The following is a 22039-nucleotide window of genomic DNA, read 5'->3' as shown; positions in this document are numbered from 1 at the left end:
ATCATTTGATGAACAATCTTTTACAACAATCTAGAGATTATTTCATACTTAAAAAATTTAAACCCCTTCTTAGTTTTGGCTACAACTTAACTAGATGAATAAAAACAATGAAATCTCCCCCAGTATCACCTAATAAACTCAAGGAATATAATTGAAATGGTATCATCAATTTCATGCTTAGTTAAATTTAGAATTTTACAATTAAAGACTTAGAATTAATGTAGACTTTATGATCTCTGGTATTGTTGATCTTTTATAAAATCTGCCATTAGGTTTCTAGACTTAAATGCATTGAAAGTCAATTTTAAATGACTTGAAAATAACAAATGGATTGACATATTAAATATAACTTTTGGTGTTTTCAAACAACCTATATATGAATCTATAAAAGTTATAAAAAATTATAACATATATATAAATATAAAAAAATTTATATCACCTTTTTGTAATGTTGAGAGAATTTAACTTTCGTTTTTTAATTATTTAAATGTTTTACAATTGTTATTGTTTATATTGATGAAATGATTTTTTGTTTTTAAACTAGTTTTATATTATATATATAATTTTTTAAATTGTTTGTTTATAAGTTCAATTTTATTAAATAAATTAAAATTAACACAAATGTTTTTAAAAGATATATAAAATATTAATAATTAACACATTAAAATTATATAATTATGAACATTAAAATAATATAATAAATAAAAACTAAAAGTTAAAATTTCTCAACATGAAAAATGGGAGATAGAACCTTATAAATCTTGTGTCATGATATGTTATAATAATCTATATTACTTAATAATTAATGTGTGTTCTGAGCATTCAATTGGACAAATTTAATTTTTTAATCTTTTGTTTTACAAACTTAACAAATTTTGTATTTAAGTTAAAAATTTAAAAGAATAAAATAAATTTTGTTAAATTCTCTCAACATTTCAAAAGGGAAATAGAACCTGATTATTCCAACATAACAAATTGTTTAAAAGTCAATTAAGTTTGTTTTTGCAGTAAATTAAAAAACATTTTATTCACAATTGAATAATAGTTTTGACTTTCAGACAACGCAAAAATGTTGGACAGAAGACAATGTAATTAAAAAGTTACATAATTTTTTGTCTCAAAAGAATCATTTTTTGCTTACAATACTCTCAAAGTCAACAACTTATAACACTATGTGTGTGTGTGTCTATATATATATATATATATATATATATATATATATATATATATATATATATATATATATATATATATATATATACTATATATATATATATATATATATATATATATATATATATATATATATATATATATATATATATATATATATATATATATATATATAGTGTTATAAGTTGTTGGCATCAAATAATTAGATGTTGCGTTAAAAAAAAACACTCCAATTCTATCTGGCTATTTCTCTTTAATTAAAATTAAAGAGAAATAGCCAGATAGAATTTTTATATAACAAAATAAATCTTATATTTTTAAATAAAGAGATTATTTTGTTATATTATTACTATGATGTTCTATATTAATACACATTCGGGCCTAATATTAAAAAAATAATAATAGTTATCACCTAGCTGATACAAGGATTACTAGATGTGATACAAGGGTTTAGGAATACAAACTAACATGGTTGGGAGACCAATGTTACTTAATTTGTAATGCAAGCCTTAGTGGAGCAGTTTTTGATTGAATACTTTTTGATGGCACAAAGTTCGAAAATTCATTATAGACTTTAATAGACACTATATGGTTCAGTTTTTGAGAAGTTAGGATGAAAATGAACCCAATCTTTGACTTGATTTACAATTCCTAGGCATATAAATTGGCAAATATTTTACAAGGCGATTATAGGCATTTCTTGGAAAAATTTTATTCTCCAAAGAGTACTTCGCATAATTTTTAGCTGCTAGCGCCAAGATGTAAAGCTTGCTACCTATTTCAAGCTTGTACCAATCATATTTTTTCAGTTCTAGAGTTCTTGAGTTTACAGATTCATAAAAAGTTTCTTAGTGTCTTTAGAAAGCCAAGTACTTAGATTTGCTTGGACCTTTAGATATGCCTGTATTGCACAAATTATATGGAGTTCATATATGTGGTGACGACACATTAACCAAAACAAACAGTTGTTAGGAATTCTACTAATTATTATTATAGCTTAATTTAGTCTACCTGTATTACTTGATGTAGTATCAGTACAGACTCCAATTATATTATCCACTTTTCAAAATACTCAAAAATGATTTGAATAACAATAGTTTGATCTTTTCCTTTAGTGCTCTCTACAGCTTAATTCCAAGTAGGTAATCTTTCCTTTTTAACTGTAATTTTTATCTTTTCCTCTATTTATTTTACCAACTTACTGTCAGAGTACAAGATCAAATTCTTTCCCAACATTTCTTCATAATGGCTTTAAGTGGCTCCTAAATTATGAAAGATTATTTTTTCTTTATAATCAGTATTTATTGTTTTAACATAAATATTTTGAATACAAAAAAAATAACCTAATTCTTTGATATACTTGAATATACTTCTAACTATTGAGCTTCTAGATAAATTTAAATCATGAGCATTTCCACCTAAAGCTTTTTGTTTAAAACTGTTTTAAAACTTTAATTTAAAACTAGGTCATTCCACGCCAAACGGTCCAACTTCCAAAAATCTTCCCCACTCAACCATCTTAGTACTAAAAAGCATCTTAGTCCAGGTCAAAAATTGGGTCAAAATTGCTGCAAAGCTTATTCAACCACAAACTCTTCAAGTGAAAAAATTGATGATATTGATGACATAGATGATATATTTTGTTCAACTGACACTATTTTTGAGCCTTTCTGAGATTGGAATTTCATCCTAAAGAAAACATGTTAGAAGAGAGATCATGCTAGTTATGTAAAAGGTAAAATTTGGAAAGTGCAAATAACAGTTGCAGAAAAAATGTTTGGTTTATCACCAAATAATAATGCTCTACCACTAAGCAGTGCAAGTGTAGATTTGTGAGAATTGCATTAACTGTTCAGATTTGGTATTAGAATTGAAGGATAAAGTATCAATAACCAGTAATCCACGTGAAAAAGTTCAAGTTTTAACTTTAATACCAAACAGTTGGTCAAGAATAAAAATATGTAGTGAGTTTAAAGTATCAGACAGAATGGCTAAAGCAGCAAAAAAGTTAAAGGCAAAAAGTGGAATCTTAGTACTTCTAGAAAGAAATGCAGCAAAGAAATTTTTTGAACAGGATACTTTTAGCAGAACATGTACAGGGAAAAAGGGTTTTGTATCTGTGCGCATTGGTGCTAATAAAGTGCATATTCAAAAAAAAAAATTACTGTTAGTTAATTTAAAGGAACTTTTTTTGGGGTTTACAAAAGAAAATAGGGCTGAAGTTGGATTTTCTAAATTCTGTGAGTTATGTCCGAAATGGTGTATAACTGTTAGATTGTTAGGTACTCATCATATTTGTTTATGTACTATTCACCAGAATATAAAATTAATTCTTGCAAGTAGCCCAGTTACAATAGACTGTAAATGTCTGATTAAAAAAATAGTTTGTGGCATTGAATTTAGAATGTATGCTTCATTGTTGCAATAAATGTCCAGGGACTGAAATTTTAATGGTTTATCTTGAAAAGCAGTTTAAAGACTTTGAATCTGATGAAACTATAACATTCAAGCAATGGATAAAAGTAGATCGGGAAACTTTAGAATCTTTGCAATATTTTTTTATTTTTTTATTTCACCTCCCCAAGGCCCAGAAGGCCACAACAGATGAGGAGGCTACTTAATTGTGGTTATAACCCTCTCTCAACTCTATAACTCCGAAACACGAACCTTGGCCATTACCAGTAGACAACTTCATAGATGAATTAATTTCAAAAGTATCTGTTTTACCTAAGCATCTTTTTATTGCCAAAAACCAAAACAACTATTTGCGATTATTGAAAAATGAATTGAATTCAAATGAGTTGATCATTTTTATGGATTTTTCGGAAAACTATTTGTTTGTTGTGCAAGATGCTGTTCAAGGGTTTTACTGGGAAAACACCCAAACAACTTTGTATCCTTTTGTTGTTTACTATAAAATTAATTACTTACTTAAAAATACATGTTATTGTGTTGTCCGTGACTGCATGCATCACGATACTATTTCTGTTCATGTATTTCTTGGTAAATTAATAGCTGAACTTAAAACTTATTTGTCTTTTAAACTTATTAATTATTTCAGTGACGGTTCAGCTGCATAATACAAAAACTTCAAAAATTTTATGAATTTATGTTACCATTATACTGACTATGGCATTAAAGTAGTGTGGAATTTCTGTGCAACTAGTCATGGAAAATCTCCCTGTGATGGATTTGGAGGAACTATGAAGCGTTTAGCAGCATGTGCCAGTCTTCAACGCCAAATTGATAATCAAATTTTAATGCCCTTAAATTTGTATGATTTTTGCAAGGAAAGTGTCACTGGTATTTCATTTATGTTGCCAGTGATGAAGTAGACAGTATAATAGGCAATCAAGAGAAACGATTTAGTACTGGAAACACAGTTGCAGGTACTCACGAAAAATTACAAATTTGTACCTGTAAATGAAAATCAAGTTTGTATCAGTCGTATTTCAAATGACAATACATATTTTATTGCAAACATTAATGAAATTTACAACGACAACAAATCAACAAAATTAGTTTCACTGTCTGATCTAAGTCCTTGAAAATTTTGTTGCATGTATTGCACATTGATGGGTTGGAAATGTTTGTCAATTTTCAGAAAAACAGGAAGATTTTTCACTAATTTTATGCATCCTTATGGTATGGCTCAGTCATTTTACTGGCCTAGCACCAAGGACGCTTGTTGCGTACATGAGCAGCATGTTATTGCAGTCATTCCAGATCCAATCAGTTCTGCAACAGGTCGATATTACAATTTACTGTCAATTGTTGTTTCAGACATTGATTCCAAATTTGAAACTATTTTATAGATGTAATCAAAATCAAGTTGTTTATGGTTTCGCACAACTGAATTTTTTTTATTGCTAATTTTTTTTGTGTGGAAAAGAAACAATATATTAGCATAAAATATAAAACAGCAAAAATATTTGTTTTTCTTTTTTGTTTTTTTGTTGCAGAAAATGTGTTGTAAAATCTTGAATGTTGAAAATTGATGTAAAAAATGTATTGTTTCCAAAAACTACATAGCATAATCAAGTTACCTAGTTAACTAGATTATGCATCTATAACCAGCCGCATTTGTGACGTTGTTGGATTGATGGCGCTCTTAGGCATATGAATAATCGTAGCCTAAAATTTTGTAATAAAATTAAAAAAAATACATATCTGCTCTAAAAATATAACTTTTCAATGAAAATAAAAATACAAGCGCCCCTTTTTGGTTGGCGCCCATAGTCAGTTGCCTAGTTGGCAGTTGCCTCTATCATTTTAAATTGTCAATAATATACATTTATCTGTAGTATTTTTAAAACTGTTTAATTTTTTAAATCTTTTTTCAGACATACTTATTGTAAAAAATCAAATGTTTGATGGTTGCCGAGGCATCATTAGGGATAAACTTTTTTGGTACCATCTACTAAAATAAAGATCAATTTCTTTATTATTTTTGAAATTAATTTTTTTTTAAATACATTGGTTTGGAAATAAAATAGTTATATAATCAAAATACACAAAAATGAATTTGTCAAAAAAAAAAAACTCACTTATTTCCTGTTTTTTTACTTTGAATATTGTGATTCATATTTTGCTGGTTTGTTTACTTTTCTGAAATAAATCAAGCAAATGTTAAAAAATATTTTTTGAACATCAAAATATTTTGATTTTTGGTACAACAAGCTTTGATTTTGATGCAATATGATAAATTGTTTAGGACAATGTTGTAAAATTTAAAAAATGTATATAATGACCGAGTTTTTTTCGTTCATAAGAAAGATCTCTCCAAATTAATTTTTATTGTTTCTTGAGGTATGTAATAACTTCTTTCCAATAATGCAAATAGAAAAATAAAAAATTTTTGCCCACATTGAGTTTTAGCAATACTAAAAAACCTTTTGTTCTAGAGATATGACCCTACAAAAAACAGAAAAAAATTATGGTGTTAAATTTGTGATGGTATTTGGTGAACCATAGACTAAAATGTAGGCATTATATGAAAACTTGCAATAATTTTTTTGTAATCTCCACCTTCGGTTTACTAAGAAATCACATTTTTAAGATATATTAATATAAGACCACAAAAATACGATTTTTAGCTACAGACTGATATTGAAGTTTGGGTAAGTCTTACAAAAAGTACCACAAAACCTGAAACAATAAACATTTGATCTAAAAATTTGGTAATGTTCATGAAACATGTTTAACAACATACCGACAAAATTTTATTAAAATCGGAGATGTTAGAGCAAGGACCTCTTGACCACTTGGCGTGGAATGACCCAACTGTTAATGAGCAAATGCTAATTCCACATCTATTGCTAACATTAACAACTTCTGAAGCTTGTCTCTATCAACTCTATTACAATTTCTGACTTTACCCGGAATTTAACTGGACTTTGACGCTTTGTGTGTGTGTGTTGAATGCTGATTTGTATCTCTTATCATTAGCAATTGAAGACTAGTGAGCAGCAGAGCCTATGTAACAAAAAGTGTCAATTACTTAATTAAGTGAATAAAAGTTTAAATTAAACCATTATTAAAAATAATTATTTAAAAATTTTTGAATTAAAGTTAAAGATATTTAAGATATAGATGATCATAATGCCTCAGATAGATGATAGATGCCTCAGATTCATCTGAGTCATGAGAGAGTCACTTCATTCAATATTTTAAAATGTATTTTTTTTCCTAGTGGTTCTGAATGCAGAAGTGCAGCGTTTTTTGTTGAGACTCCGGTTTTAGAGTTTTTTTGTTTGTGGATGTTTTACTAGAATTTGTTAAAGTATATAGTTAGTTTTATTTTTGAAGTTAACAGCTGTAATCTAAATCTTTTAAGCTAAACTTTTTTTCTTTTTTTTTTAATTTTTGGTCTGTTAAAAAAATTTATATAATATGAACTTTTTATTCTAACAAATAAAATGGAACACATCATATGATCTTGAAATTTAAACTTAATTTAAAAAAATGGTTATTTGTTTTTGTTGAGTTTTTGGTTATTAGTTTTTATATTAAAGTGTCAATGAATTTTAAATTTCTTTTTTGAGGTGAGTTGACATCTAAGAACGTGTATTATTTTGAAACATATTTTTTTTTCTAGTGGTTCTGAAAGCAGAAGTGCAGTGTTTAATGCTAAGACTCTAGTTTTAGAGTTTGTTTGTAGATGATCAGTATAGTTTGTTACAGTATATAGCTGGAATGGTTTTATTTTTGAAGCTAACAGCATATGTATATTTATAAAGGACTTTAAAGTTTTCTCAAGATTTTTAGCAATTATACAAGCAGAAGTAATATGATTGTCAGTCCTTAGTTTTACAGAAAGTTTACAGTTAAGCTTTTTCTCTCTATATTTTTTTTATTTTTGCTATGTTGAAAAAATTGCAATAATATGAACTTTTTATTTTAACAAATTAAATAGAACACATTGCTTATAATTAATGTTTAATTTAACGTTGTTGTTGCCTCTACTCATTCATGCTTGTTCGACACAAAGTTTTTTAAAGAAGATTTATTATGCTATAACAAATACCATGTTATAGTGTTATCTTAAATCTTTATTATCTTTATTATAATCTGTTAATATCTGTTTAATCAGTTATAAGATCTAAAACCTTTACAATAAATATGTTATGTCTTGACATTTCTATAGCTTTCAAAAAAAGTTTGACATGCTGGTCTTTTCCATAAGCTTTTTTCAGGGGTTCCTCAAGGTTCTTTTTTTGACCCTATACTCTTTTACAAAAACTAAGTATATCTTTCAGATATATTTTGCATCTAAGGTGGCATTGTTTGCTGATGGTACTACCATTTAATCTTGTCTTGATAAGAAGCCAACACTCTCTGATTGCTTTTAGGGGACATTTGAGCTTGAAAAAATCTCACTTCTGCTACAGCAAGGGGTTCTGAGAAGGTAAAGCAGTCTTCGTGGGTTTAAATTAACATTATATTTTTTATTTTAGTGATCTTTCTTTTCCCCATTTGTGATAAGAAATCATTATCAGTATATATTTTATAATAATTTTTAAAAACTAAACCTCGCATTCTTTTGTCAAGAGTAACAATTCAATTAGTTGTTTTTTATCAGAATTTTATCAAAATGATTGTTTTAGCTTTGTTTACATTTTCTAAAATTGAAAACATAATCAAGATTGCAGTTTTCAAAGTTGATTCAAAAGTTGATATTTTAATTAAGATAAAGGTATATTCAAAAATAATAATTTAAAAATGTAAAAAAAAAAAATTATTACCCAAATTATCAATGTTTTAAAAATGCATCAATATATATTGTTTTTAAAATTTCCTCATATTCGGAACAGTGATCAAGAAAAGTTTGTTATTATACTACTAGATGATCAGTTTCCACCATATCTGAATACAAAGCTAACTTTTTTTTCTTAAAAAAAGATTATGGATGTTTTTTAAACTATGAATAACAACAGCTATTAGAATTGTTAAAAGAGTAAGTTTTCATTTAGATGCAAAATATTTAGGTTAAAGAAAGTTCAGAACATTTTATAAAATCTGTTTTTTTGATTTCTACAGTAATACATCAATACAAGTGATTTTCTAAAAGTGTATAGACATAGAATTTGATGTGCGCAATTTTTAATTTACTTTTTTCATATTTTGGGGACACTTACATATATTCAAATAATCTCTGTGTACTTAACCTTGCATAAAACATTGTTGATGGTATCATACATAAATAGTCATCTGCTGCATTGAGGCAACTGAGCCAGTATGAACTAGATACGAAGAATTTTTGAAACAGCAAAAAAAAATTTATATTATTTTTTTTTTGTATTCTTTTTTTTCCTTACTTAAAAACTGACGGGATTTAAGTCACCAATTTAAAAATTTTACAAAATTGTAATTTGTTTTCTTATTTTTGTGTGTCCTAAAAGCAAGATAATATTTTTTCAACCTAACTGTGTTTTATTTTTTATTCTTGCCATATTTTATTTTATATTTGAATGAGTTTGAATAAGTTGTTAATAGAAGTTGCCTTGCATTTTTTTTAAAGATAATCATTATTGAAAAAATAGTGTACATATAGTTTTAAATTTATGAATGTATTTTAAATGTATAAATTAGTAACTGACCGTGTATAAAATGAGGACCAAACTGACCAGAATAAGGGTTTGATAAAATAAAACCAGGGCTGAGTTTTTTGCTAAGTTTGTAACCTTATACTTATTTAATGTAATGAATTATAATTTTGGGAATTATTTAGGAGGGGGGTTAAAAATGTATAAAACTATCATCAGCGTACGCTTGTAAGTAAACTTGTGCATGTGAGTACACTTTGTATGTGAGTCACTGCTATCTAAAACCAAGGCCTATTACTCAAGATTTAGTTAACATTTTATTTTGGCTAATGTTTTGTTTATTAAACTAGTTTAAAAAATTAATTAATTTTCAACTTACTAAATTTAAATACTAAAAGCAGTATTTAAATTTTGTAAGTTAGAATTTTTAGTACTTTTATTTAGTAAGAACTATTTTATATTAATTGAGCAGGAAGTAATATAAAAGATTTTGATAAAATATACTTTACTTAAAAGAATTTTAAACATTAAAAAAAAAACATTTTTGTAATTAATTTAAAAAATTTTAATTTTTTGAGCTGGCCCCTTTAAAGAATGTGGAGTGTTTAGCTTTGAATAATTAATTTAAAAAATGGTTGACAAGACTTCGTAACTTTTCATACAAGACCATAATTTTTTAAAATCCCCCAAATAAAGTGCTCTTAAAACAGCAACATGTTTGAAAATGCGAACAATAGTGTCTGTAGAATACAATGTATCACCAATACTTGGAATTTTCATGCAAGATAAACTTTCTTGTTTTTTCTCTCGATAATTTCACATTAGTCAAATATTTTATAGCTTAAACAAAATTCAATTCAATTCAACCATTTATTTCAAATAGTTACATGGTTTTTTGACCAACTTGTTACATAACATATGCCTTTACAATGATATGCCTCATATTTTAAATTAAAAGAAAAATTGAGTCTAAACCTAATAAATAATGTAGATTAAAAAATCAATAAAATTATTTTTTTAAACAGTTTTATAAGATAATAATTAAAATTAAAAAAAAATTAACATTACTTAGGTAGACCACAGTAAAATTCAGTTGATTGAAAACTAGTTTTTTTATCGCATTTAAATGTTTCAAGATGATCAGCTTGTACATTTCTTGCACTGAAAGTTGCTGAAGCTGTAGTCCATGATTTATGGTGCAGTTGGTATGAGGCTGGACCTAACAAAATGAAGTATAGGTGGAGGAGTAGAGAGTTGTTTCTTACCAAAAGAAATTGTTTTTTGAACTTTAAAGGCCGATTTAGAACAAACAATAGTATATTTGCTATCAGGAATGTTACTTCTTGGAATAGCATGTAGATAATTTTTTCTTTCTTTTGGTAATTGGTAAAAAGCACATTTTTTTGTGTCAGTTAAATAATTAGTAGAAAAATTAGTAACACAACACTTCAAAGGCATAATAAGTTTTGTCTAAGAACACTTCAAAGACATAATAAGTCTTGTCTTATAGTATTACATAGACTGCACAAACAAACTTTCTCAAAATCTTCTGAACTAATCGTCCTCCAGTTTTTCTTACAGATTATACGGTTAGTAGGCCTGGTGATGTAGATAGCCATGATGTTAGTACACTTGTATGTGAGTGCAATTGTATGAGCAAATTATTCACACTTTTTTGTTTATTTTCTATGAATAATCTTGTAATATCTGTTACATACTTTTATGAAGTTTTAATACATCTATAGAGTTGATAATGATATGTACCTTTGCACTCTTCATGTATGAACCACATTGATTTTTCCTGAATTGTACCACATTGACTTGATATTCCTGAAGTGAATCACATTGAACCAAATATTGCATTCTCTTGATCCAATCATACTTCCTAAATGATAAAAACCAACAAAATTTCATTACTATAATCAGATAATGATATATTTATCATCTTTCTTCTTGGGGGTTTATTTCCCTTTTCATTATTTTTCACCACAAAATTCTGTGGTCCAACAAAAATTTAAATGATTTTTTTTAGAGGATTGGTTAAGAAGAGGAGGGGGGGTCTTGAAAGCTTGACTCGAGTTATTTAGTAGTACTATATTTCTAATGATTGCAATCTTACATTATTTATTTTAACCTTATATTATTAACCACAAGATTTATTATTTAACCTTATATTATTAACCACGATATTTATTTTAACCTTATCAAAGTTTTTTATTTTATTTTTATTTTACAAGGTTTCTATTTCTACTTTTTTATTTTGAGATTTTACTAAAGAGTCTTAAAGACTCATTTATTATTCATTCATTTATAAAAATTAAAAATTATTATTGGTATATTTATATGTTGAAACTTTTTTTTTACAGGTGTGGCTATGTTTTGAAACCTGAGTACTACAGAGATCCAAATTTCAATCCACATGATAATAATACATTTAAAAATGTCGAACCTTGGAATATACGTTTGACGGTATATTGAAATGTTTCTAAATTAACATTATTCATTAAACAGAATATTGTGTTTTATATTTTGCTTGCTTGCAAGTCTTATAGAAGGTATTTTTGCATAAACCTTATACTACCAGTAGACTGGTAGTTGTTAAAATGCTATTGTTTTTGTATTAAACGCAAGCTGTGATAAGATTGACTGATATTCATATATAAATATAATATATTTTTATTGTTGCTTCTTTAAAAACATCTTTAAAAATAAAATAATTAAAAAAACCCTTAAAAAAAACTTTTTTATTTCTTGTTTAAAAACTGTATTTTTTAATTAAAAATTTGTTTTTTTTTAATTTTTTTAATTTTATTGGTTGACTTTTGAAGAATTTATTTTATCATTAAAAAACTATCAACTGTTCAAAAGCTAGTAGACATTTAAAAAAAAATGTTGTTTTAATTAGCACTCTAAGATATATATATATATATATATATATATATATATATATATATATATATATATATATATATATATATATATATATATATATATATATATATATATATGTATGTATGTATGTATTGTTTTTATTTCAATTAACCTCACCAAGGTCATGAAGGCCACATAGTCGAGGAGGCTACTTTTAGTTGTGCTTATAATCTTCTCTCAACTCTATAACTTCAAAATATGAACCTTGGAGAGCAAGGCCACTGCACGAAGAAACAAGTTGAGCGTGGTACTACCAGGGACATGGTGGGGATCGAACTTAGAACTTCTCGCTTATAAAGCGAGCATTCTACCACAAACCACTACCTCATTAAATGTATATATTAAATATACATATGTATATGTACATTTATATATTAAATATACACGTGTACTGTATATACACTCTCGTCCATAAGTTTGGACGCACCTATCGCAACTACAGATATTAAGAGAAAAGTGTGTCAAAATAATTTTGATTTGTGACTTTAGTAAAACAAAGTAATAATTTTATGTTCTTTTATTAGTTTTAAAGAAGAAAAAAAATAATAGCATCAAAAATTATAACTAAAACAAAAAGGTTTTTATTTAAATCATCTTTTCGTCAAAATGGCCACCTTTAGTTTTGACAATCGCTTGGCAGATACGTGGCATGTGATCAATCAGTTTCTTATAAATATTCCTCATCAATATTTTTCCATATGTTTTGGATTGCCTCCCAAAGATCATTTTTACCCCTTGGTGGAGTTTTTCGGACTTCTCGATCTAAATGATCCCACAACTCAATTGGGTTACAATCAGGACTCTGTGATGGCCAAGTCATAACCTTCAACAATTCTTCCTCTTGTTTTTCATTTAAATATTGCTTAACCACTTTAACAGTGTCTTTAGGATTGTTACCTTGTTGGAACACGAATTGTTTGCCAATTAATTCGGTTCCACAGACTAAAACATGTTCTTTCAAAAATCTTTAAATAGACTTCTTTTTTTCATTTTTCCATCAATTTTGGCAATTGATCCCACTTGGCCACCACCGAAACAACCCCAAACCATTATATTCCCACCTCCATGCTTAATTGTTTGCATAGTACATTGCTCCAGCATTCTTTCTCCTACCCGAATCTATATATATATATATATATATATATATATATATATATATATATGTGTATATATATATATATATATATATGTGTATATATATATATATATATATATATATATATATATATGCATACAAACAAATGTATGTATATATATTTGTGTTTGTGTGTATGTTTTTTAAATATATTCTGTTTCTTATGCTTTGTTTATTGGTGTTTGTTTTTGTTGTGGCAGCATGATTTTTTTTAGGTACTTTTGATTGGTTAATTGTTGTTTGAAAAATGGTTAGAACAAGGCTGTATTTTGTTTTTGAATACCATTTTATGATGTCTACCATTTATTTTCTCTACTTTATATTGTGTCTCATGTATTCTCTGTCTCATAGGTGTAATATAATAGAGTTAAAATTCGATTAAATGAAAACATTTTTTATCTTTATGCAAAGTTGTAAATTTAGCAAACTTTACACAATAATTTGCAAAAAAATATAATAAAAATTTCAAAAATTATTATTAATATATAATTTCAATATTTACTGTTTATTATAGAAAAGTTAAATTTAGTTTTAATCAAATTGTAAAGTTACATTTTCTACATAAACAAATAACTGTTCAATTTTTTTTTGTTTTCTAACTTTTATATAAATATGAATATAAAATATATGTATATTTGTTTAAATATACAATAAAAATTAATTTGGATTGAGTCTATTTTTTTTCTTATAAATATTATATTATGGTTACAGTTGTAAATAAATATATTAAATAATAGGGTTATACATGTCTTTGAATCATCGTAAATTCATTTGCCTGATTTTGTTTCATTATATCTAGTTCTCAAAACCCAAACTTTATATCACTAATCAAAGTTTAGGATACTTTTCCTTATAAAAAACTGATGATTTTGTATTGCAAAGGTACATTGTGCATGTTTTTGCTTTACCAATCAGCTATTAAATTTATAATTTATCGAAAAACTAATAAATTCATAATTTACTAAAAACTAATAAATTTATGATTTATTAAAAACTTTTAAAAAAAAAATCAAAAAAAAAATTTATAATTTAATAAAAACTAATAGATTTATAATTTATTATCTTTTAACCAACCAGCATAAATCCTTATAACTTATTTCTTTTTAAACAACCAGCCTTTATAATTTGTTAATATTTTGATTATAAAATATAATTGGTTATAAAACTTTCTTGTATGTAATATTAATTTGATGCATAATTATTGGACGTTTTTTAAAGTCAGTATTTATTTATTATTCAGTATTTATGCATTTTTTTTTTTGTTATATATTACTAAATTATTTATTATATAATTATATATTATATATTTTGATATATATCAGTATTTATATATATTTTTTAAATCAGTATTTATTTATTATTTGTGATATTTATATTTAATAGTGGCGCTAAAAAACTTGCAATAATTATGCATTAACCTAATATTTTGTGTAAATTGTTTTTGATTCTTTTGTTTTTTTGTTCAATTGTTTTATTTTTTGTTATTTTAATAGAGTTTTATCTTTTGGTCTTTCTTTTACATGTATTATTTTTGTTAGACAATAGATATGCTTTATCAGTGACATTTTATCATGATGATATTTTATTAAATGACATAATGTTTTGTTTATTTTAATAAAGTTTTATTTAGCTTTATTTAAAAGCTTTTAATTTAATAAAGAGTTGTAACAGTTTTAAAATTGCAAATAAAGAATTAGTTCCACTTTGACAGCATGCAGAATACATTTTTGCAGTTTACATACATTATTCTCTATACACCATCAAATTTTACTCTATACACCATCAAATTTTACTCTATACACCATCAAATTTTACTCTATACACCATCAAGTTTTACTCTATACACCATCAAATTTTACTCTATACACCATCAAATTTTACTCTATACACCATCAAATTTTACTCTATACACCATCAAATTTTACTCTATACACCATCAAATTTAAGAACTCTTGCTCTAACTCTAGCTCTTAAAAGCTGATAGCTTTAAAAAGTTTAAAAATTTCTCCCAATTTATGATAGGTAGTTTTTCTCTGTTGTTTTTTTTTTTGTCTAAATATTACATCTCTCGAGGATAGGGGGTTACTAAAATTTAGGAGGCTACAACCCACTCTCAATTCTTTAACTCGAAGCACGAGTTTTGGTGATAAAGGCCACTGTGTGGAGAAACAAGTTGAGTATAGTATTACCAGAGATGTGATGGTGATCGAACTTCTTGCTTACAAAGCATGCGCTCTAGTGCTACAGCACTACTGCGTTTAGTTCAAATTTATTTTAAAGCAAGCATTATCATTTATGATTAATAAAAATTAAAATTAAAAAAAAAAAGAATCCACTTTTTTTTAATAAAATTTTTCTAGTATAGGACGCTAAATATTTTATTATCTCAAAATGTCTTGTATTTTAAATACTGTTATAATCAATACAAATACCAGTAACTAGAAGAGGCTTTAATTATCATTTTTATTTAAAAGATTGCAAAAGATGGTAGTGTCAATTATTGCATGCTTGATAACAATTTTGAAGAGAGGTTCTTAAAATTTTGGAAATTTGTAGCATTTCTTGTATCTTATCAATGGCAAATCAGTCAGTTTTCTTGTTTCACATAAATCAATGGCAAATCAGTCAGTTTTCTTGTTTCACATAAATCAATGGCAAATCAGTCAGTTTTCTTGTTTCACATAAAACATTATTTATGAACTTTAGAACTATTCAAATGCGCACACTGTAGAATCAGAGTATTTTCCAGTACTGTGAGAACATTAGAATCACATCTTACCAAAATTTTTAATGTCAGGTTGAAACAGAAGAAGGTTGTTTGTCAATCTTAATTTAGAACTTTAATTTAGAATCGCTCCTGCTACTACAAGAAGCAATAAAATATTCAGTTTTGACTTGCTCTTTTGCAGCAAATAATAAAAAATTTCATCATAGTTTTGACTCGCACTGAAAATGTTAGAGTGATGGCAATTGTCTTTTTAATCAGAGGTTATTTCCCTAAAATTATTTGGTTTTTACATTTTTGTAGTATGGAAAACATTAGTCTTTCACCCTATCAGTGGTTTTCCTAGGTCAGCTCAAAGTAATTTTTTGTCATTTTTTAAAACTGTAGCCCAATTAGTTGCACAGAATCATATTTATAACCTAACGACCTATTTTATTAAACGAAATTAAACATTCTCCATTCTCTAATTGTTTTGTGACCTCTCAGTCATGTGTTTCACACAGTGTTACCTCTCAGTCATGTGTTTCACACAGTGTTATCTCTCAGTCATATTTCGCACGTAAAATAATATTTTTGTAGTTGCTAATAGTTGGTATAGTTAAATTAAATAAAAAATATTTTAAAATAATAATATTAAAGAAATAATTATCATCTGCAAAATCATAAAAAACAAGATTGTAAGTTTTACTTTTTTTTTAATTTTTCATCTTTTTAGATTTTAGGTTTTATTTTTCATTTTTTAGATTTTAGGTGCGCGTCATTTACCCAAATTAGGTCGTGGTATTTCATCGCCATTTGTTGAAGTTGAGGTGATTGACTTAAGGAGTGAAAAAGATACTTTTCGAACTAAAACCAAATGTAAGTAATTTTCTATTTTTTTAAGAAAATAAGTTTTTTGAATAATTTTTCTGTATATGCATTTGGATTAATAACTTGCCCGATATCGCCTCTGTATGTATGTATGTATGTAGTATTGATTTAATTAAAACTTTAGTCGGTGGTGTGCAAATAGTGAATTCCACATTTTTTATAATTACATTGATGTGAAATGAGGATGTTCTTAATTTACAATCTTTTTATACAATTTTTTGTTTAATTGCGAATTCTATTTGTTTGTTTTTCTATTTTTCTTCTGTTTTTTGTATTTTTATTTTATTACGTTCACTATAGTGGACAATGGTTTTTATTTGGTTTGATATTTTTGATTTCTATTTTTCTTTTGTTTTATTCTTAATTTTATTATTTACCTTATAGCGGACAATGGTTTTTGTCCAACTTGGTTTGATACTTTTGATTTTGATGTCGTATGTCCTCCTTCCGCAATGATAAGGTTTGTTGTTCAAGATGAAGATATGTTTGGAGACCCTAATTTTATAGCTCAGTCTTGCTTTCTTCTAACAAGCATGAAGGTTGGACATAGATCTATTCCGTTGCTCAATGCTTATAGTGAAGAAATTCCATTAGCGTCGCTATTAGTAGAGTTGAAGATACAAAATGCCCAGGTTTAATTACAACTAATGACTAAATTTTGATTTGATTTCCTACAAAGTTCAAAGTTATAGAATTAAATACTTTTGCTTTTATATTGTCGCTGTATTAATTTTAGTAATATTATTTATAATTTAATAAAAATTAGGACGATGAGGAATACTCTTCTATCGCTGAGCTAAGGGATAAAATGCAGATGTTGATAGATCGAAATGAAGGAACAACTCAATCAGTTATAGATAGTGAAACAGAGAACCAATTACAAAATTACCAGGCTCAACTTTCCATGCTTAATACTACAAGAAGAACTAGGTAAACAGTTTTTAAAGTTTTTTATTTATGTTGTTAATATATATTATATATTTTTTGGATATAAAATTTATTATTTACTTTTGTGCTCATGGTACTATTTAACTTTTTTTTTCAGGCATCTTGAAGAAGATGCGTCAAAGTCGCATTCTACTATTCATCGTAATTAATCTTAGAAGAGTCTAATTGTTTTTTCCATTCAGAATAGAAAATTTTTAATGCATTTAACATTTTTTCAAATTATTTAAATTTAGAAGGTATTTGCGTATATAAGCATTTATGTAAATAACACAGTCTAAATTTATGTAGGTGCCGGGGTTTCTAAATTTGTACACATGGGAAACTTTTTTATAGGAATTTTTTTTACAGATTTTTTGTAAAATATAGTTAAAAAACGTAGAATTTGTTTTTTAAGTTAAATGTTATTTTATAGATTTTTTGTGTTTGGTTGTATTAATGTCATATATATATATATATATATATATATATATATATATATATATATATATATATATATATATATATATATATATATATATATATATATATATATATACACACACTCATGTAAATAAATTATGTATATGAATTTTATCTTCGTTTTTTGTCCGTTATCAAAATACTCTTTTAATGCATAGCAACATTTTTGCCAATGAAGTTATCAGCAAAATGGTATGATGGTCTACCTGCAGTTTATAAAAAAAGGTACTCTATTTTATAATAAGTTATGCAAAAATTACAAAAAAGTACTGGAGGTGCAAAACAAATGGTTTTTTGTTGAAGTTAAAATTTGATTTTTTTTTTTTTCTTTCAACAAAGCCTCCGTCAACAAGCAAGTCCGTCGTATCACTTGCTGTAGAGTACCTTAATTTAATGATTTATGATTTTTATTTTTAATAATATATACTCATCATTGTTAAATAATAGTAAGTAATAAAAAGAAACGTTTAATACATATAAATAAAACTGTTTGAATTGAGTATGAGGTATATTAGTTGTTTTTTTTTAAGTGAACATTTATTTTTTTGAATTCTGTATTTTTAGATATCATTTTGCTATATAGATACAGACCCCGGTTTGAAATAGAAAAACGTGAAAATTTTGTTGTTTTTTGGCAACGTAAACTTTCCTGTTTCTCTGTGGTGTATCTGTTTTGTGTTTCTCTTGTCTGTAGTGTATCTGTTTTGTGTTTAAAAAAGTTAATCTAGAAAATGTGATAGTCCAAGTTTGTATTTGAGCATGAAAAAAATATGTTAGTAGATATTTAGTGCATTCAAGTTTTATACTAGTAGTTCAACATGGGTAAATTTATCTTTTATAAACTAGTCTTGATGTATGTTTTTGTTTCATACGAAGAGAATTTAATTATAGATTTTTTGGCCCACGTAATATTAGCATACATAAGATAACTATGGATGTAGGAAAAATAAAGATGTTTCAGCTTATATTGAGATAACACAGATTGTAGAGTATATTTTTTAAAACTTTGTTGTTTAATCTGGGCTTTCCAGGATGTGTTTTTGTCAATAATTACCTCAAAAAGTTTGGTTGTTTCAATTTTTTCAAGGTTTACATTATCTATTTAAAGTGAGAGAAGTAGGGTTGGTTGTTTGTTTAAAAACATTTTTTTATTGTTTTTTAGAAGTATTTTTTTTTTTTTTTAGTGTATTTAGTTTTTTCAGTATTTAGTGATTTAACCATAGATGCTCAGATTTTCAAGCCCGTTGTTTATACTTTCTAAAGGGTCGGTTGACGTTGAAGAACAAAATAAGTTTGTGTTGTACGCAAACATTGTTACATCAAATTTTTTTAAAGGCTTTAGCGAAATCGTTAATAGAAAACAAAAACAGTAGAAGTCCAAGAATGGAACCTTGGGGAACACCATACTTTTTTTTAACAGTTTAATATTTTATAATCATCTGAAAAAATACATTGCTGTCTGCTACAAAGGTAGTTTTTACACTAGTCCATTTTTTTAAGTAAAATGTTATGGTTTAGAGTGCTAAACACTTTTGATTGGTCTACAAAAAAAATACCTAAAACAAATTTTTTTTTTCCTACCAAAAGAGTCACACATTGATTAAATCTAAAAAACCATGTTCAGTTGAGTATTGCTTTTGGAAGCAGAATTTTTTATATAAGATTTTATTTTCAGTTAAATATTTGTAAAATCTGTTATAGATTGTTCTAAAACAGATTAATTAACAATTAGAGAAAGTACGCACTGCGGAGAAAGGTCTGTAGAAATTTAATGAGTAAGTCACCGCTTTAAATATCGGTATTTTTTGCTATTTTTAATTTGTCCGGTCCAAAAATAGCAATAAAATAACAAATTTTAAATTTTGTTTGTATTATTATTTCATTATTATAATAACATTTTTATTATTATTTCATTATTATAATAACATGTGAATCACGTAACAGTAATTGCGTGACTTTAACAGCAAAATAACAAATAACAAATAAAATTCGTAAAATAATAAGATAAAGTTTTTCTCGTGTTTTGAGTTGATTTTTTCATGGTCGTCGGGTTTATTTTTGAAAGTATTGTTATTAACAGAATTAACAATTTCATTGATTAAACTGTCCCATTTAATTACAATCTTATTTGTAAAGAAAGGCGCTCTTGCTTCTGAAATACGAACTATTTTGATAAAGACCTCTTATTTTTAGATATAAATTTCTTTTGTAATATACTATTATATAAACCACCCCCATCTCTTTGATTTTTCTATAGTAGTAGTTGTAGTAGTAGTAGTAGTAGTAGTAGTAGTAGAGAAATGCTGCAACAGGTTTCCCTGTATTTCCTTGTAAGGCTGCCAAAACCTGTAACCTACAGGTTTTGGCCTTATTTACTTTATATTCTAATTTTATTCATATAAAAAAACAAAAATTTACCATAAGATATGAATAGAGATAGTATGAAGTATAAATTTGTACTTTATTGTGTTTCCTTCTTTTTTAAAAAAAAATATAATCTGGATACTTATGCGAATTATTTGAAATTTCCGCATCGAGCTCAGTCTCAAAACTGTTAACAGATGAAGTGCATACAACTTCTGACGGCAATGCATTCCAATGATTCACTATTCGATTTGTAAAAAAACTGGTGTCTTTGCTCGCAATTTTGAACAAATTCTCTAGTCATTTTTAGATAATGTTCTCTAGTTTTTATTTTATTTGACACCCCAACACGAAGGACATAGGGTTCACTCCATGAGACAATGTCTATATTGTTAATCATTTTACAGGCCTATATCAGATCTTCCATAATGCGACGGCTTTTCAATGGAAGTTAAGTTCAGCAGACGAATTTTGTATGACATATGACGGTATGAAGGTATTAAACGGGTACCTCTTCTTTGTACTTTCTCAATTTTATCAATATCTATTCTTGACGACGGATTGCTGGCTGCTACCGCGATATCCAGATGTCGTACAATTTTAAGTAGTTGCGGAGTCATGTTACTGAAAGCACAATGCACAATACAGCATGCCTAATACATGGTTGGTTCTAATCGTTGCATAATTTGAATTGCTATGCCATTTCAAGTCTGGCGAAATCATGATGCCTAAATCACGTTCGACTAAAGTCGATGCAAGTTCGACACTATTATTGTTATAAGCTGGCATTGAGTAGACATAAAAATTGTCTGTTTTACCTATGTGCATAATTTTACATTTATCGAGATTAAGTTTCATTTTCTAGGTTTTACACCATTTGACTATGTTGTAGATATCAGTTTGAAGTTTTGAAGTCTAAACGGACCAGCAGTTTTGTGTCATAAGTCACACACGTTTTTTTATTGACAAAACCATGTTGATTTTTTTGAAATAAGGCTATGTTTGACTAAGTGATTGACCATAGTGTCACATAATATTTTCTCCATCGTTTTACATACAATTCATGTTAAGGATATAGGTCGGTAATTGGGTCGAGTCTACTTTCTTTTTTAAACAGTGGTGTTACATTAGCCTTTTTCCATACTTCAGGATAATACCCACTATCTAGCAACTTCTGAAAAATTATACTTAAAGGTATCGAGAAGCTGTCAGAACAGTTCTTCAGTACATATGCGCTTACACCATCCACACCAACGGTTTTATCAGCTGATAAATTGCTTAGCTTGTTTTTAACTAGATCTTGTGTTATTTGCGAGTATTTGCAGATGGCTTCAGTTCGTTTTATAAAATATGGCAGTTCATCATCTTCATTTTTGTTAAAAACGCTTT

The 22039-nt window shown here is 26.7% G+C and overlaps 1 protein-coding gene across 3 annotated transcripts in view; it reads left to right on the top strand.

The window, feature by feature from the left end:
• Window positions 1–18395, top strand: part of LOC136072022 (1-phosphatidylinositol 4,5-bisphosphate phosphodiesterase gamma-1-like) — an 82956-nt gene extending 64561 nt beyond the window's left edge. For 2 of the 3 annotated variants that reach the window (XM_065819922.1, XM_065819921.1), the window contains exons 32-36: window positions 11585–11687; window positions 16753–16867; window positions 17264–17511; window positions 17646–17809; window positions 17925–18029. In XM_065819922.1, the coding sequence (XP_065675994.1) occupies window positions 11585–11687; window positions 16753–16867; window positions 17264–17511; window positions 17646–17809; window positions 17925–17976 (682 nt within the window). In that variant the 3' untranslated portion in view covers window positions 17977–18029. Of the gene's footprint in view, window positions 1–11584; window positions 11688–16752; window positions 16868–17263; window positions 17512–17645; window positions 17810–17924 lie in introns of all 3 variants that reach the window. The other variant, XM_065819923.1, reaches the window with a different exon arrangement.
• Window positions 18396–22039: the final 3644 nt, after the last annotated feature.

The sequence above is a fragment of the Hydra vulgaris genome, chromosome 15 (assembly GCF_038396675.1).
Source record: "Hydra vulgaris chromosome 15, alternate assembly HydraT2T_AEP".
NCBI classification, from domain to species: Eukaryota; Metazoa; Cnidaria; class Hydrozoa; order Anthoathecata; family Hydridae; genus Hydra; species Hydra vulgaris.
Note: the sequence above shows the minus strand (reverse complement) of the source record. Positions and strands in the feature narration are given on the sequence as shown.